The sequence below is a fragment of the Rhinolophus ferrumequinum genome, chromosome 27, assembly GCF_004115265.2.
Source record: "Rhinolophus ferrumequinum isolate MPI-CBG mRhiFer1 chromosome 27, mRhiFer1_v1.p, whole genome shotgun sequence".
NCBI classification, from domain to species: Eukaryota; Metazoa; Chordata; class Mammalia; order Chiroptera; family Rhinolophidae; genus Rhinolophus; species Rhinolophus ferrumequinum.
Window position 1 is genome coordinate 6,202,606 of NC_046310.1, and position 19,842 is coordinate 6,222,447.

The window sequence follows — 19,842 nt, forward strand, 5'->3', positions numbered from 1 at the left end:
TATTAAAAAATCACAAGAATTACTATGCTGTGAATTAAATGATATCTATAACTACTACTTTCTCTTCTCCATCGAATTGTATTCTTTAAGGTTTTCTCTGGGAATATTTTTAGTACTTTCATTTATTGACCTGGATCCCTGATCAATAATTGTTCTGCTTGTAGGCTCACTGATAACGTCTTGAGGAAATAGGAAAGATAATTGTAACTTTGGGTCAGAAAATAACAAAGTTTTAGTACTTTTCTTAGATTGATGCAAGAGGTAGCTGTTACTCCATTGCAAAAAGAAGATATTCCACTGCAGGATTAGAAGATACGTTTAGGAGTCCACCGACAATATTTATAACCACACATTTTATTAAAAAGTTTGAACATTTCCATTTCCTCAGCCATGAATAAAAAAGAACCTGAAGATTCTTATTTTAATTTTTTTCCTATGGCTTAAATAATCAGGACCTCTTAAAAAAACAAACAAAAATACTTTTAAATAATTTTAGTGAACTTTCTTTGAAAGTATCCAAAAGATAATATTGACTTTGTATGTGACTTCAGAAGATACACTCCTGTTTATTTTTCTACATATATTAACTTCTAATGAAATAGTTCATTTTATTTTCTAGTAGTCTGGTTAACTCCAAGGCATGTTTTGGTCCTATTATAAATCCATGGATTTATTGTCCATTTGGTTACCAAAATGCAGGATTTCTCATCTTCTTCCCATATTATGTCTTGTTCTTAAAATATATTCGTCAGCCTTTTTTTACACAGCAGTATAAATGCCTTTGCTGAATGAGATAGCATTGCATTTTCAGGTTTTACCCAGGATCCTTATGACGTTTTTCTAAAGCATTTCTTTGAAAAACTGAAAAAGCTTTGAAAAACTGTAGCTGAACATTGTCCAGAAAGGCAGCGGCAAAGGGTTTATCTTTGTCCTTGCATGGATCTACACATTGGTATTTTTCAGTTAGTTTGTTACGTTTTAATTAACAGTTTCCTGAAGTTCCCTTTAAATGTGCAGAAGTTACAGAATTCTTTTACTGACAAGAAATAACTTATTCTCCTTACAAATGAGAATCCTTTTTATCATTGGACTACAATAAAGAAAAAGCAAGATCATATGGCAAGTTATAGTAACCATATTAAATCCAGATGTGTATAACCAGTATTTTTACTCCCTTCCTGTATGTGGATGATTTTAACCTTTATTTTAAACTATGCTGTTTTTTTTTGTTTTCACTGTTTTGATAGTCAAAGATGGTAATTACAATAAACTTTCTGAAGCACTTTTCATATTTTACTTTAAAATTATATTTTATAATCTAAATATACTACTCTCAATATACTGTACCTGAACTTCCTTCTTTAGTTTCTGACCACATTCCTCGTGAGTTAAAATGAAATACTTGAATCTTACCAAGATATTTAGTTATATGAACTCATGTGTTGAAACACTGAGATATTTGATTTGGAAATTATAGAGATCACCCAGGTGACTCTTAAACTTTGGGATTTAAGAATGATCTCCCTATATGCTGGACAGAATTAAGGAATGGATTTCCCTTTGTCTTCATTTTTTCTAATCAGTTCCACCATTAGCTGGTAGCATTTAACTTCCTCTTTATTGGTGGGACAAGATTGTATTGACAGGATCAAGCAGGAGATTAGTTCTCTTCTGCAGTATATACTTCTCAGAGGAATCCAAACCTTCATTAACAGGGAAAACACTTACAGCTGTACTTCAGAGGCTCTGTATTGCCTGGTCAGCTGAAACAAATAATGAGAAGGACCCTCTGGAATACAGTTTTCGCAGTTAAATGGCCAGGAAGAATCACTTGTAAAGCCAGTCTTATACAATGTGATTTAAAACAAGGCAGCTCAATTCTTGAAGGGGGAAAAAAAAAAAGAGTTTAAAAGTACAGGTATAATAGTAACACTTATTAATAAAATGGCGATCTCGTGCTAGTGTAAGCAGATAAAACAGCCCACAAAGTTAAAGACAAAAACAGGAATTCAGTTCAGAGCAGGCTCCCTAACTTCACTGTGTGGGTGACAGTGTGGCCACAGGTGTCTGAAACATTATCCCTGACAGCTAGCCTTTCACAGTCTGGCTCTGGAACAGCAGTGGGGATGAGGGTTCTAGTAGCATATTGGGAAACTTTAGAAGATTCATGAGTGGAAATCCATCCAGTCAGCAGTGAATTTCATAATGTTCACACTGCCATGTTTAAAAATGTTTAAAGTAGTTATTAACCCAGCAGGACACTTTCTTTAAAATTCAAAAAGAATTGCTAATTTAAACAAGAGTTCATTCCATTCTTATGTAGTCCCTGTTTGGATAACCTCAGTTTTCTGTGATGCTGGGAGTTAAATGGTTTTTGTTTTGTTTTGTTTTGTCTAGGGCTTATTACTATGTTTTAGCTTTCTGTAAATTTGTTTTACTTTCTTGAGGGAAATAGAATTATCAATGCATAAGGAAAAGAAAAACGTAAATTTTGGTATAATTCTTAAGCATACTCAGTAATAAATTGTATATCTAAAAGTCAGAATGACTTTCATCCCATTTGTACATATTACTGTATATTTCAACAGATGCTTAAAGATAAGACAACCATTTCTGTAAACCTTGGTAGACTACAGAAAAGAGTGTGGCAATATCCTACATAATTTTCATGGAAAAATGGCACACATTATGTAATGTATGCCAGATTTTATATCGTGATGAATTTCTTGACATCTTTATATAATAACATGCCAAATTCTACTGCATTAGGCTATGCAAAAATTCATTATCTTTACATAAACAATGTGTAAATGCAGGAAGAATAATTTGAGTGATTTGAAGTCTAAAATTATCGATTATCACCATTATTTAACTAAAGGCATAAATCATTAAATAATGAGCTCCGTTCTTTTATGGGCTTCGTGCTATAAGTGTAGGTCAGGCGCATTCAAAGTTGAAAATCCATGTGTCTATGCAAATAGGAAGATGAAGTATTAGATAATCTATATATGTTTCAATAATTTTATCAAATTTAATACTTGAGTTTAATGCTATTGTAGAAAAACAATGCCTTTAAAACTACTTTTCTTACATCCAGGGATCTTTCCTGCCAAATAGTACCATAAAGCATACATATATATTTTAGGTATAGCCTGAGTTTTCGTGCTATTCTTCCATAAAATAATACTTGTTAGAAATGATCCTCATAGTCTTATTTTTATCTGGTATGTTTGAGAACATAAGAAGACTGAACTTAATTAAAAATTGATGGTTGCTTTTCAGCAAAATAGTAGTCGTCTCATTCCATTGAATTTTTATTATGTCTCTCATTGTGAGACACCAACTCTGTTTTATGTATGTTGGATAGTTTATTTTCTTTTAATACTACTGTAAAGTAATTTATAATAAGATGACTAATCAAGCCTATTAGATTCATCTTGCAATTTTTCTGAAGAGAGGATAACAAAATTAAGTCAGTCTGACCATGATTATACTTTTTAAACCAATAAATCACGCATATAATCTGAAAATATTATCTGACTTTTTAGTTTATAGTACATGTCTTAAAATGTATTAAACAGAGTAACATTTAGTTGATTAAACTATAACCTTCTTTGAAAATATTAAATTATATGAAGCAGATAAGCTTGAGAAATTCATAATATGAAGCCCTATATTATGAAAACCCATAATATGTAGTTACTCGGATCATTTGCTTATAATAGATTAAGATAATCTCCCATTTTAGTTTTCATTTTATTTTTTATTTCTATTTCTACTTTTTCAAAAACATTTCATTAACTGACAGCAAAAATCCTAATAAGGAACTTTCAATCTGCAATCAGCTCTCATTAGTCTGTAGTGGGCTATAACAGGGAGAGCATTGTTTTCTTTTGGCTTCAAGACTAGCCACATTGAATCCTTGCTCTCCTATATGTTTATTCACCTTGAACTTCAGTCAGCTAAACAAGCAAATGCTGATAATAATAGATACTTATTGTGTGGTTGGGAGGTGAAGTACAGACATATTGGTGAAATGGATAGCATATCCAAAGCTCTCAATATAAGGTTGATTTTACTGTGAAGAAAATCATAATAGCATGCCATTTTTATCGTCACTGGCTTTTTTTCCCCCAATGGTTTTGGGGGGACTTTAAAGTTATCTATAGTATATGACCTTCCAGAGAGGGAGGGGCAAGCTATTTACCTGCTGTTTTCATATTATTATTCTTTAACATCAAGAGAAACAATATAGTATAACATACACTGTGCTCGTTAGTGAGAAGAGGATTTATGTTTGACTTGACCTGTGGACTCTCGTTTATTTGGTCCATCTTTAGAAACTATGAATAATAGAGCATAAATGAAAAGAGTCTGAGTTTTCCACAGTTATGTACGTGATCATGGCAATCCTTTATAATTGCACCTAAACCTAATGATTAATGATACTTTAAATCCCTGTCCTTAACAATTTTTAAAATATTGAGAATGCTTATCTTTGCTACTACTTCATTACTTGTCAGTTATGTTTACGATTTTGACACCAAAACCATTACCTTAGATTTCAGTTTCCCTCCTTTCTCAACTATTAAAGCTAATGGCATCTGAGGTGTATCTCAGATGCAAAGTCCTCTGTAAAATTTCTTTTTTGCTTCTATGTAGAAGGAGTTTTCTTAACCTTGCCATACATAGGATGTTAAATACACCTCAATTTAGCACTTAATTAATCACCATTCTTTCATTCCCGTAGCCAATACTTATTAAATAACTTTATTTCAGGCACCTCACTAACTGTATTCAGTTGTCATTAAACTAGGAACTATTCTCATACTCCTACAACTAAGTCTAGCTGTGGCAGGAGAGATACACAGGAAACTAGACAGAATATACAAATAAATATGCCCTGTAATTGTGCTTTAAAAGATGAAGTCATGCAATCATGAAGTCTGACCGACCAACTTCAAAGGATGATAGAAAGCTTTGTGGAGGAAGTGACATTCTAGTCTGCAGTTCCAGAATAGGTTAAGTTTGGGCAGGTGAAGGGATCCAAGTAGGAATTGTGGTTCAGGTAGAAGGAACTGCATATGCAATGATCCTGAGGAGAGGAGAAAGGGAGGCGAATTTGAGGAATAAAATCATGACTGACGCATAGTCGGTGTTCGGTTGCTGATGGTATTGGCATACACGAAGGGGAAAGATGTGGGTGAAGAGCGAAGCAATGGAAGATAATTTTACGTAGTATCTTAAAGAGTTTGGATGTTATCAAGAGGTCAGAAGAACCAAAATCGTAAGTGGGAGTAAAAGACTTGCATTTTCATATTTAGCCTTTTAGTGAGATAACCGTAGTGAAAATAATAGATTGGAGGGAGCCAGGGGGTATTAGGGAGAACAATTATGAAGCTATTGTAGTAATCCACATGATGGTAGTGATTCAAGATGGCGGTAGTGTTGGGGTACAGAGTGACCCAGTCACATAAAGTCGGAAAGTAATAGATTTGATTCCTAGGAGGAAGAATGCGTAGAACTTGGGGATTGATTAGATAAATGCAGTGATTGAGAAGGTAGTGGACATAGGATTGGGGCTTAAAAATTTGAGTGAATAAAAGTATTATTTATAAGATAAGGAAACTAGAAAGAGATTGAAAAAAAAACAACAACTGGAGAATGTAGATTTGTAGTTGACAGAAGTATTGATTTCTGCCTTACAATTGGTCTTCCTAACAATCAAGTTAGGACAGAGCAGTATTTTTAGTGACACCTGTGGTCCTTCTCCATTTGAAAGCATATCGGAGTATTTTGTACATTGTAGGTGATCAATAAGATTTACTCTTTTATTCTAGGTTTCTGTATTAGTAATTCTACCAAATAGGAATATAAGCATTGACTATGTGGAAAAACTTACAGTTAAAAATATATATTTAACTCTTTGTTTACTAAAACAGTTATATTTAATAGATACTTCAGAGCTAGCAGTGATTTCAGAATATAATACAAGAATTACTTATATAACATGATAATCTAATGCTTTATATTTAATAGATTCTGGGAATATTATATATAAATTCATAATAACAAATGATTCTAATATTTATACTTTAATAGAATAATGTATATTCCATTTTCTAAGGTAGTTCCCCTACAAATAATTTAAGAAAATCACTCCATCTTCCTATATGTTGAGATTAGGGAATAAGAAAACCATAAAACTGTTATAACACATTTGGTGAAGAAAATAATAAAAACGGTGGTTCTGGGTAATTATATATTGAAAAATTTGAGATTACGACCTTAAATGCAATCTAGGTCAATTGTATCTTACTTTTTCTGTAATACTATGTATCTAACAAAATCACGTGCTTGAGCACAGAGTTAGGTTTAGTTTTATGGTATGTGACTACATGATTTCATATCAGTATGAAGTATGCTTTGAAACACTCTGAATATCCTTACCACATGCTTGGATTCTTGGTGCTTTACATAAGAAAATATAAAGGTTTTGTAAGATGGATGAAATATTGCTAGTTTGAATATATTTGATCAGCAGAATAAAATTGTCTATTTAACAAAGGTAAGAAACATTAGTCATAGGGGGATGATACCGTACTATTATGCATAATAATAATTCTTATTTTATGAATGTAAATTAAATATATTCATATTATGAAAAATGGTATAGTTCCCACATAAAAAAAATGTAAAAAATATCTGTTTTCTCCCTCAGAATTAGAAACTATGAGTTGAATCACTTGACCGTGCTACATTTATACAAATAATCGAGGGAGATGCAGTATCTCCCAGCTCCTATTCTAAAATGTGTCTGTTGTGTGATGTCATCCTTTCTTATGATAAATTATTTTTAGAATGTATTCCCTTGTAAGAATTCCTCTGTTGTTTAGAAAAGAGGGCATTCTGTAAGCGCCACAGTGGAGCAACTCATATGATTGGGCAACTCATATCATATGTGGGTTATGAGTCGTCTTAATTGTGTGCTGGATATGTGACTGATGACCTAGCGCAGGCATAGTATATCACTGTTTTGACACACTTTATAGTTGCAAAATTATTACTGTGTACTTCTCCTATATAAATAGATTAGACTTAAATTATTAATTGTAGGCTTCTAACTAGAAAGCACATCCAACTATCAGTTGCCTTATCGAAACACCAGAGAAATAGGACAACTACTGTAATTAAAATATTTTACTTACTACTGTGCGTTTGATGGCTTTCTGAAGAGATTTTCCTAACAAAAAAATCTTGTAACCAGAACTGTCTCATTAGTCAGAATGTGTACCCTGCATAGTTCTATGTGCTATAAAGAATAATACTGGAAAAAAATGGTGAGGATGGAACATAGGATTGAATTCATATATTTGCAGGATTTGTGTGTGTGTGTATAGCCTATAGACATTGCATTAGCTGCTCTGTGTAAAGTCATTTATGCTCTACCACAGTGGGAATTTACACCCCTTGTTATAATATTTTATTTCTGAATGCTTCTAAAATGAATATGTGTGGTTTCATAGTTCATGTATATAATCTGCTTTGTCTTTGTGTGTATATGGATCTTGTAGGTATGCGTATGTATCTCATGCATAAGACACAGAGGCACATTTAAGTCTTTTAAAGATCCTAAAAGTAATTTAATTACGATTCCATTTAAATAATCAGGGAAGTTAGTCCTTAATAGGATAGTGAAAACAAAAAGAAATCTGAGCAAACACACTTCCACTCCCATCAACCTCACACCATGCATCCATCTATGTATATAGATAGAAAGATGATAGACATATACACACACATACAAACACAATTAGTTGTTTATTTATGCATTCTTAAACCCACAGTTTTATTCCATCCAAGTTTATCGATCTCATGCAAATAACTACCTAAATATCTTTAATTGATTTTGAAGTTTTTCTCTAAAATAACAGTAAAATACACTAAGTATTAAAATTTTATAACACAAGTTACAATATAATTAAATGCTCATTATTTATTTAGAAAGTGTCTCAGGTTATAAAACATTGAAGCAGCACAATGAAATATTAGTCAAAATTCTGGTTGTTGTGTCATAGACGTTCATGACCCACTGTGACACTGCCATGATGAGACAACTATGACTCAGTTATTTTCCAATAAATTCAAAATGACACAAAGCATGAAAGAGATACAACTTTGAAAAAAAAAAGAAATTGTTTTGTTTTACTTATACACACTTTTACTATCATTGCATTTAAAACAGTGATATAAAATTTAAAAAGAAAGAAAGGATTAGCCACCTCAACACCTTGCTTGCTAGAAAAGACTCTTCTAGGGGCTAACTAATTGCCTGTGTATTTTGTCTAGGTGTTGAGGGAAAGCTAAAAGAATGAAGGCTCTAACCCCCCAGTGGAAGCATGATATGGTGGACCAGAGCCGCTGCTGAAGTGTTCTCTCTGATGGCTCTATGGGAGTGGATAGCACTGAGTCTGCATTGCTGGGTTTTAGCGGTTGCTGCTGTTTCGGATCAGCATGTCACAAGCCCCTTCGACTGGCTCCTGTCTGATAAGGGACCCTTCCATCGCTCACAGGAATACACAGATTTTGTGGACAGAAGTCGCCAGGGATTTAGCACGAGATACAAGATATACAGGTATGAAGCAAAGGGAAAGCCATCGTGGAGGTAACTTCCTTGAAAGTTGTGTATCAATAAGTTTCTCTAAGGGAAAGTTTCAGATGGGGAAGGGCTATGATCAGACGGGTTATTATCTACCATTCACGACAGTCAAGTTTTCGTGTGATGTAAACATATTTTTCGTACGTGCAGTGTATTGTAGGAAATCTAGAGAATGGGGACCACTCGTGCATTACTTCCAAATCCTAGATTGCTACGTTGCAATTCCTATTAACTTGGAGGCTGAGATTATCATTGTAAATAGCCAAAATGTAAAAATGAATTTTCTTGAATGATGGATCCTTTCTACTTTATACCATGCTATGTTACCTTTCTTAGCTTAAATGAAAATGGTATTTTGTACTAGTCACTGAGAAGTTGAGTCAATTCGTCCTTCTTTCTTTTTTTTTTTTTTTCCCCTAGTATTGTAAATTCAGAAGCTGGAGGAAATGGCAATGGGATACAAAGTAATAGCAGATAAGTAGGACGTGAGAGCAAAGACCAAGGAAGAAGAAGGGATTGAGATACATGGCCTTTAACTTTTACTGCTCTTTTTCTGTATTGAATTCTAAATATGTTCCGCAAAAGAGTCATATATGAAGTCCCACAGACTGCCTGCTACCCCAAACCCAGTGAATCCATTCAATACAGGAGTGGACACGTGGTTGCCTGAATGGATTAGATGGTATTGATCTATGCCATAAAGAGTGTTTTCTGAAAGTTTTCAGTTTGGCTGACTTTTTCATGATAGCAGTTTACAATTCCTAGAGATGGCTTTAGCGTTCTCGAAGAAGCAAAACTTACCTTGGTATTTTTGTCTGTATCCGTGTAGCTACTGTGGTATAAGTATTGTGTTTATGTAGTATACGCACTCCCGAGGGCATCACGCTGCTGTTCGGTGTATAGTCTTCTCTACAGCATCGTGTGGAATTTACAAATCGCATCAGCGGTGCACAGTACAGAAGAGACTGAGGGTACTGGACAGGTCCCACAAAGCATCAGACAGTTATTGACATGTGTGTTTATGTGTGTGTTTTAATAAGCAATCCCTCTGTTCAGGCAGGCAGAGGATTGTGGCAAGTCTACAAAAAAGACTTATTCTAATAATAATAATAAAAGAAATGGCAAATATATAAAAGATTTTCTTTCTGAAAAAAAAAAAAAAGATTTTCTTTCTGAATTGCAGCAGGAAGCAGTCGACATATTATGATTCCAGCTGTATTCCTATTTACATGTGTTTATTGGTTTTGCCAGCTCTCCGCCACAAATCGTGTGAAGCTACTTGAATTTAAGGTTGTAAGAGTGTCTTATATTTCAGTATTCTGCAGGAGGATTTTTAACAGTCTGTCAAGCAAACTGACGCAGAGCAAGTCTCCATGATCTCTCGGCATCTCTACTGGGAGGTCTGAAGTGTTGTCTTGTCTGTGCTTGTTGGGTTTGGCTTGTTGGTGGATTGGTTGAGTTGCAGATATGGCTTGGCATGTTTTTAGAGGTTCTAGGCTGAATGCGAGAGGCATTAGAATTACCTGGACCGCCGTAGTGAAAGGTAATGAAAAACAGTGCCTTGAGGTTTGTTTGCAAGGTTCATATATTCCCTTTAGAGTTCCTGGGACTCTGTTCCTAGAGAACTTCATTATCCCTAAACTTCCCATCCTTCCTATGTCTCTACCTTCGTGGCTTGAATAAATATTTATGGAAAGTAGCTGTTTATAAACAATGGAATGTTTCTCTGTCCCCTGCCTGGACCAGGCTATAACTTCTTATGTGACCTTTGAAACATTGCCTACTGATGCTATAATCACTGATGGTTGCTATAAAATGAACAAAAAATTCACAAGGTTCCTTTTGCTTTGCCCCAGTGAGATATTTCATTTGTCCTACCAGTATTTCCCTAAATTGTAGCGAGTGTTCTACACCTATCCATCAATACAGTGGATCTAAGTTCTTCCTGGGGAAGTTAACTTTATTTTTGATGTATTAGAGAGTTTCACATCAAAGCATTAGAAGACCTTCCTTTTTTTTGTTTGTTTTTACTTTTGTTTTTAACATTTGTCTTCAAAAAATAACTATGAGAGATTTTATCTTTCACAAATGCTTGCCCTAAAATACAGAATTTGTGATTATTTTAGAGACAAAGATGGAAAACCAGTATTTTTTTTCCATTTTAACCAGTAGATTTATCATTTTAAAATACCACATAATTTCCAAAAGTGATCAACAAAATCCTGCTATGTTTGTTATTACTGTCATAAGCTGCTTCATGCAGGGTATTGCATTGACATAGTTTCTGAAAGGCATGAGTTATGAATGTCTAACATGTTGAGCCGTTAAAATAATTAGGTCAAATCTTTTTCAGTTGCCTTTCTTCATCCAGCTCCTTCTCCAGCACCATATTTCCCTTTGCACCTCTGATGTAGAACAGCGAGATCCTAACCATTGAACATTACTGAGATCATAGTTAAGGCTTAATGGAAAAAAAAAATGCCTTTTTTCTTTTGACAAGGTACATTGTTGTCAACTAATAAGGTTTATATTTGTATTTTTAAATCCATGTGTATTATGAAGTATTTTTTAGGTTTTATTCTAAAACTACTACATTATGACTTAAGAGCCGATTAAGTAGATCATTGAATTGGAGGACCTAGAGTAAGCTTGCTAACACTTCACTTGTGATTTGGGTAAATATTAAAAGACAGGTTTTCAGCCATCTTTCTCTCTTAGCTAAAGATTGAGAATAGAACCTACGCAGAGACATTATAAGTAAGTATTCTCACTTTTAGAAAATGTGCTATGCCTGGAGAAATTTTGTCCACTGTAAAGCACAGAACAGGAGCCTTGGGATTTTATTGGAGCCTTGAACAGTTATTATGTTCAAGAAACACCCTTAGGCAGTACGCTCACCAGCAAATGCATAATTTCTTCCAGGCCTTGGAAATCCTCATCCTTTTCATAAATTACAGAAGCTCTGGAGGAGGGATTTTCAGTAACTCTAACTTAGATGCAGTTATCTCAAACCATGGATATGAATTCTAAGGTCATAGGGTAGTGAATTTTATTCCCAAACCACAGATATTTTACATATGCAGATCTTTAGGTACAGTGCTATAAAATAACAGCTTTTTAATTTTGTGTTTTTTTTCTGCCTAGACTTCCAACATTTTTGCTTATTTACATGTACACGTGAATAATGGGGGAAATGACGATGCTTTTTTTTTAATAATCTTTCATAATAATGTAAAGATACTTCGTATTACTGCTCCTTCACTTGCTTCCTCAGATCAAGTTTTCAAAGCAAAATTTGAGTGAGAATAGGAAACAATTGAGATAAATGCTGTGCCTTATGGGCTTTGTAAATTATAAATGCATTTATTCAACAATTCTATTTACTCACATCTCTAATTTTGGAATTTAATAAATTTAAATTTTTATTTTATTTTAATTCACATTCGAATACTCATAAGAATTCATGCTTTAAATGTCTTTTCGTTGACACTGAAAAAATTTCAGTCACGAATAAAATAGAAATGTTACCTCAAGGGTTTAGGAATTATAATCAACTTTCAGAAAAGCCAGTTCTTAACAGGGATTGTGTATAATCTCATGATTATATATAAAAGACATGGTTTGTAACAGTTACTAGAATTTTTAACTGATAATTTTTAATCTACCAGTGCATTCATGTTTGTTGCTATTAAAATAAAATAAAAAAGGAACAAGACTGCTAGTCCACACAATAATTTACAGAAGAGAAAATAACAATTATGATTTTTTGGCATTCAAACAAATACTTTATTTGATTATTTTTCTCTCTCTGGTTCCATCTTATCAAGCATTCTAATTCTTCACTGTCATTGTCTCTGTGGTCTTTTTCCAAATACAATTGCCAAAATTATCAGTATTATTTTCTTTTGTTACAGCTATTCTGGAGCTTTTGAATTGCTAATATATTTTTTCATTGGGAACTATTCTCACAAAGCAAAATTTGAAATGAGAGGAAAAAAACTAAGTAATAATAGTTCTTCAGGGGTTTCTTTGGCTTTTTTCTTGAGTCTGTGTGTATTGTGTATATTTAAATGGACTTATGTGGGGAAAAAAAAATCATTTGCAGTATATTTCGTATTGTAAAGAAGAAAAGGTCCTAGAATTGCATTTATGATATCTCTTGTGCCTTAATATAAAATAATTAAACTGATTTCTATTTAATTACAATACTTAATTTTTTTCAACTTTTAAAATATGAGTCATGGGTTAAGATTAGGATATTATCTCTTATTTTGATAAGGATGTAATATGAACAATAGTAAAAGATTAGGCCCTCACCTTAAAATTGTAATTTCCAAAGAAAAGGCTGAAATTTATACTGAATATTTATAGTTTATAATGGAGTTTGTTTATGTAATAGCTGTTGGAACATTCTTTTATAGAAATTGGAACTTTTAAATTTTTTGAGATTACTTTTTCTGTAAATTGCTGATGTTTTCCCCATTATTTTTAATCATAATTACATAATACTCGTATGCTTTAGGATGCAAGAATTAGCCAGTAAAGTTCATTCAGTCCAGAGACGAATCTTACATTAATTGATTAGAAAAATTTATCCATGGAATTTGCTTCTCAGACTGAAATGATTTATAATAACACATATTCACCAAATGTTGGTTGGAAAAAAATTACACAAAGGATGTCATATCATTCTTAAATTTCCTTGTCATCTATTCCTCTGAATGTTCCAGTAAACAAAGGCAACCTAAAAAGTATGCTATTTATTAAATCCACAAACAGGACAATATTAATAAACTTTTGTTTTAGGTCTAAAAGCTACTAACCTTGATTATAGGCAAAGGAGACAATTTTAATCTCTTACTAGTAAAGAATTATTAAACGTTCTCTGAATGGTTTTATTAAGAGTCAAGAAACTCCACAGTATTTGAAAATAGTTCACTTATGCAGTATTTGAAAGTAGTTCACTTATGCAACAAGTTTATTGTTGTTACCAGTAGCTTACATCCTCAAAGTATATATGTTTTCTGCTGCCATGTGGCTACTTTTTGTCTCTGTCTCCACTTTATTTTAGTAATCTTTTTCTCTTCTCCACATATGTGCAGGCTACCTGTTCTCTTTCTTTGTGAAAAGAGGCAAAGAGACTGGTTTTGCCCTGCATTTGCATGTCTTTTTTCTAGCAGGCATTTCCCTGGCTGCTCACTTAAATAGATATTAGCAGCAAACTAATGAAACTACCTCTCTGTCAGCCTCAAATTAGCAAAGGCTCTGCTTTGCTGTGGCCTTCTGTACTGAATGTCTTATCTTAGCAAAACACATGACCGTGATCCTAAAACATAATAGAAAATTAGATTTAAATAAACACACCAATGAAAATTTATAAGGTATTTGTTTACAAAATGTAATCTTTCAAACATTAACCGTTATATGAAAAGTAGTAGTCATCACTAAATTCATCCCACATAAGGATACGCTCGAAGTTTAGTATAAAAAAAAGGATCATAACTTTCTTTGCAATGGTCCTTTCAGAAGTGAGACTTTTTTTTAACATAAAATCAAAAATTCTAAGGGTTGAACATGCCCGTAAGATTCATCTACTCAAACTATAGATGTTTAACGCATGCTGTCTAATCCCTAACTATAACATTATTGTCAAGTGACCGTCAACCCTTTCTTTAAATGTTTCAAGTGGTTGAGAATGCACCCTCTTCGAAGGGTGCATCCCTAAATGCACGTATCTGCAAATGTGATTCCTGGCCATGCATTCCATGAGAAGAGCCAGAATTCCTGAGGTTGCCTTTTCTAGCAACTGTACCAATTGTTCATTCACATCATAGCGTTCTGGCCTCCCACTCATCTTGTGTTTTATAGAAATGATATTTTGGTTATACCCCCCACTTTCTGTATGGCATGGTTAGACTCTCCCACTGCTGGGAACAGTGCATGTGTGTGCATTCTCATTTGATGTAATATAAACATATTTTTGGCCCATTTGACAAATCTATTAAGATAATAGTAAGAAGTGATATCTCTAAAATGTGATACTTGGACTGAGATCTGAAAAGGGAGCGTATACCATACAATGGCTACAAGAAAGAATGCCCCAGGCAGAGGGAATTGCAGAGGTGCTCCAAGAAAAAGGCTCAAAGACTTGGAAGACCAGGTACCGGGTATTAGCCGAGGTTAGAGAGAGAACCTGAAGCTAGATCTTATTGGCTTTGAATGCCAGAGTTGAGTTCAGGTGTTATTCTTAAATGCAAGGAAAGGTTGTTGAAAGTTTATGATCAGAGGATAGTGGGTTGATCTGATTTGATTATTCGGCACTGTGAAGATAATGGATTAGAGAGCAAATAACAGTAGAAAGTAGGATCGCAGCTGTAAGATTTATGGTCTAATGAAGACTAGATTAAGATGGGAACCAGGCTCATAACTGGATACAATTAAATTTCTCTTCTTCTTTACTGCTAATTTGCAACAACACTCCTGACTTCTCTCTCCATTAGGAGTGATGCTGTTAACAAAACTGCATATTCTAAAAAGTCCATCGGTCTGTATCTCCTCTTTTTAATACATTTGATTTGATTATTATTCATGCTTATTAAATGGCCCATATAAAGTATGCGTTCGTCACCAGAAATTAAAAGCAAACATTATAAACTCTGTTCATAAATTGATTAACACAAATAAATCATCTTTTGCTGCAGTCCCGAATGCCAGATGTGATCATTACTGGGAATTGGCCGATTTCAGCTTCCGGAAAGTTCTCACTTAGCTTTGGCACTTCCATTCTTTTCCTTCTCCTCATGAAGAATTCAGGGATTGCACAGATGGGCTAGTGTAGACCTTGTATGAGAAGTACACAAACAGGCTCATGCCTCTAATTAGTCCTGGAGAGGCAGATGCTTTAATAACAGGCAGTAGAATAGCAAGTAAAGGCATATAGTCTTAGTATCTCATTTATTAAGTGTCAGCCCTAAAGCACCAAGCTCCTTCCTTGTAAAATTACAGACCCTTAAACAAGCCTGGAGTCCTGGAAGATGGGAGTTTCTGATGGATAATTGTTCAAAGTGTAATAAATTAAAATCATAATTTTCACTTTTTGTATGTGACATGGGTTCTGAATATCACCGATTTTTGAATGACCCAGAAGGGTGAGCAGCTATTTTGAATTCACAACTTGTCAGCTGCATGTTACGGTTTTGACAGTATTTCATTTTGTGAATAGGAGAAATATGTCTCCAAATAGAAATGGGATACTCCTTTGTTTCCAGTTGCAGTAAAATTCCATAGCTTCACTTTTATGTTTAAGACATAATTTCTGAACATTAAGTATAAAGGCTGTGCTTCGTGGGGCATAATCTGACTTGTATGTGAAGAAGCAGTAATAAGGTGTAGATAGAAGGGTCCTGTTTTCTAGAAAACTGTTGGGATTTCTATATTTGTGATTTGCATTTTTGATCAGTTCCAGTGCATCACTCTTTCCATTCGTATGTGAGTTTGTGTATGAATGAACGTGCTTTTCCTGGTCTTCTCCTGTTCAATCATCTTAACAGCATTATCTGGTTCTTATTTTATACTAAAAATGAATGCCCATTAGGACTCATGGGTTGATGTGCAAATTATTATTTTTGAATGCTTTCAACGATGCAGATGAGCTTTTGAATGGCATTTCAGAAGAAAATGCATAATGTTGTAGATTAAAATTCATTTAATTTGCATTATCCGATAGGAAAAAAAAAACCAAATACAGTTATGCAGCAGGAAGTTCTTGGAGGAAAATGGTTTACTTGTAAAGTTTATGAGTACGATTGCATTCATTTTCCCATAAGATTTTTTCATAGATAATGAAATCCTCATCTTTTCCAGTTCAACAATTTATTAAAATAATTATTTTAAGCAAGAAGTAATACAATTTCCAAAGTAAGATTCTGTATGACATAATCTCTGAAACATACATGTAAATATCTGAGTCCAACCTCTACATAAAGTACATCAAATGCATTTAAAATCCATTAATAGTCACACAAAGTGTATTATTGAAAACAAATTTTCATTAAAATTCCAGAAATATTTTCACTTAAAGTTAGTAATTTCATGAGAATTCAGGAATGTGCTGTAATTTTAGACATGGCTACTCAAACTAAAATTCTAGCCTGAGGAATAATACTTAATATGTCATAAATTATCTATTTCCTGAGACTGTCTAGTAATGGCCACATTATCCTGTAGTTCTGTCAGATGTATTACTCAGGAGTATGTTTCATGAGAAAAAACAAAATCTTGTAAAGTTATCACCTGAACAGGATAAACATATTTGAGTAGTTTACAGCAACATTAATTTGATTTCTTATTATACAGTGGGGTTGAACTGTACCACTTTATAGATTCGTTGCAGCAGTGAGAACTAAACAATTAAATTCCATATAGCTAAAGGATGGCTTTTAGTCAATCCGTCAACATTTCACACTAAGAAGAAACTGTGGTATGCCATCGCTGCTTTTGTATCTGATGATCTTTAAATGCCATTGAGAATTGGAAATTGCCCCTTACAATGGTTGAAGTTGCAAAGTCCAGCCAAGAGATACTCACCTATATCATTAACCTATATTTTAATTATAGAACTGAGCTATGAGGTTCTGACCTATTCCTTATGCCTGCATTCCTCTTTTCTGGAAAATCAGCACCCTTTGACCTTATCATCTGAAACAGGCTCACTCCGCCAGCCCCTTGTGTAAATCTTAGCTCAGTCAAAAGAAATGTGTTAGCCCCACATTGTAGGACTGAGCCTTTTCCTCTGAGATGTTGCGAGTTCAACTTGATCCATGTACATCTTGTTCTGCTAATTGGGATTCTATCTTGTCGCTAAGAGGGACTGATAACCTTCACCACAGTCCTGGCACTTCGCTGTCTGCCATGGTTTTCTGTTTGAGTCACAGCGTTAATATTTCTCCTTTTCATTCTAAATCCGACTGCTATTCAAGTGACTTACAGAGAGCAAAAGTGACCCACTTGAGATGTTTGAAAGTCTTTTCTTTCTATGATTCACCTAACCTCTGATAAAAGGCAAATTAGAAGTAAACATCTGTATTTGGTGATTGATGCTGACATCATTATAGGGAAACACAGAAGAGATCAGGCTAGAGTGAGTCCAGGCTCTATTAGAAATGTTCCCAAACCTTCCACACTCTCTAGATTCTAGATACAAAAGGCTTCTAGAATTTTATGTGTCAAGAGTTATATTGTGATTTTTCCTTAAGTATATCTTTAACATTGTGGAAGTATATGCTCCTAACATAACCCTTTAAAAAACAAGTAGACATAATTATAAGTAATTATAAAATTCTTGGATGAATTATTATAATTAAAATATATATATGAGATTAAATGAATATATTTAATACAAATTCAAATAGTACAAAAGGATATATGGTGTAAAGTATGTCTCTATTCTAATTTTGAACCTCAATATACTGGTTTTCAATTATCTATTAGAGGCAACCATAGTTTTCCTATATGTAAACCTACTACATTTTTTGGTAGTGGTAACTATACCACTATATGTAAAAAACACAATTTATTAAACTATTCCTCTAATGTTAGCATTCAACTTCTTTACAATCTATACAGAAATGAAATATATCTTTGCATATGTGTTTGTCCACATACATAAACATATCTATAGAATAAACGCTTAGAAGCGGCATTGCTAGATGAAAAGTTATATGCATTTAAAATCTTGATATTACTTCCAGTGGCCTTACAGGTTAAAGTGATACCTTGGTGTTTAAATTTGTGTCTTCATTATGAGTAAGCTTATGAAACTTATAGTTTATTTTCCTGAAATGTATCTGTTCATGACTTTTGACTATCTTCCCTATCTTTGGGCAACTTTCATGTTTAAAGAAATGAAAGTGATATTATAAAACTGAAGGCTATGTTTCTAAAAATTAATATAGAAGACAAAAATTGCAAAAAGAAGTATTTTAATAAAAACTGCTAGAGGGGAAGATAGATTTGATATTTTATCCTGTCACTTTTGACACAATCTCCTGCCTTTAATTCAAAAGTTAAATTGAGTTAAAGATTAGAGATTAAATTTGGTAATCTCTAATTACCAAATCCAATGAACTATTCTCAATTTTGTGACAGTATGAGTGTGGCTAAATTGCATAATAATCAAAAGGCATGGCCTCGGTTGGAATTATGGTCTTGCCACTTTAAGAACTCTTAACCTTGAACAAGTCACTACAACTCGCTAATTATCTACTTCGTCATCTGTAAAATGGAGATAATGATAGTATTTACCTTAGGGGTTTTAGGTGAGAATACAACTAAATATTGCACATCAAGAAAGCACTTAGTCCAGTACCTGACATAAGTAAGTCATGTTCCAATAATTATGATTATTATTAGCATCTTGTCAACATACCATAGACTGCACTTGACCTCACCTTAAGCTCCAAACTCACTTTCCCTTTAGTCTGTAGTTATATGTAATCGTCTGCCTCCTACTTTTTTGATATCTCTCCTATTTTCTTTCCATGTCACTCTTCTTTTTAATGAATGTTTCTGTTTCTGGAGACTATCATAGTAGATATGAGCAGAATGTTTCTTAGTCACAGTTCTGATCTTGTTACCACGCTGAGTAAAATCTTCAGCAGCGCTTTGTTACCATTAAACTAATTTCTAAACCCTTCTGTGAATGATCCCAAATTAAAATCCAGGGTCAAATTTTGTAAACAAGAGCACCGAATTTAGAATTGAGTAACTTAGGTTTGAATTAAGGCAATTCAGATATGTATGAATTTGTTACTGGCCAGTTTATCTCTAGAAAGCAGTTTTCTGAAGCAGTTGGAACACACCAGGGTGCATCAGTTGGAATTCTACAAATATACGTATTACAAGGACCCTCTAAATCTCCGGAAGGCTTCTATTTTTCTGTTGTCATTTTGATGATATTTGGAAGAAATTCATATAAAATACTAATCTAAAAGTTACTACCTTGTCACTCTTTGTTTGTATGGACAGTTGTGTCGATGCCATGTAATACTGACATAATTGATCTATATTTGATAGTATCTAGAGAAAATAGAACAAAAGACTGAAAAAAAGATGTATACTATTTGAAAAATATGTAATAATTGTTGAGTTCAGGATGCCCAACACCAGCAAATCAGGCTGTTCTA

At 33.6% G+C, this 19,842-nt stretch overlaps 1 protein-coding gene across 5 annotated transcripts in view; it reads left to right on the plus strand.

The window, feature by feature from the left end:
- Positions 1–19,842, plus strand: part of BRINP3 (BMP/retinoic acid inducible neural specific 3) — a 263,548-nt gene that overhangs the window by 11,954 nt on the left and 231,752 nt on the right. For 4 of the 5 annotated variants that reach the window (XM_033099868.1, XM_033099866.1, XM_033099869.1 and 1 more), the window contains one exon: positions 8,350–8,665. In XM_033099868.1, the coding sequence (XP_032955759.1) occupies positions 8,400–8,665 (266 nt within the window). In that variant the 5' untranslated portion in view covers positions 8,350–8,399. The remainder of the gene's footprint in view (positions 1–8,349; positions 8,666–19,842) is intronic. The other variant, XM_033099870.1, reaches the window with a different exon arrangement.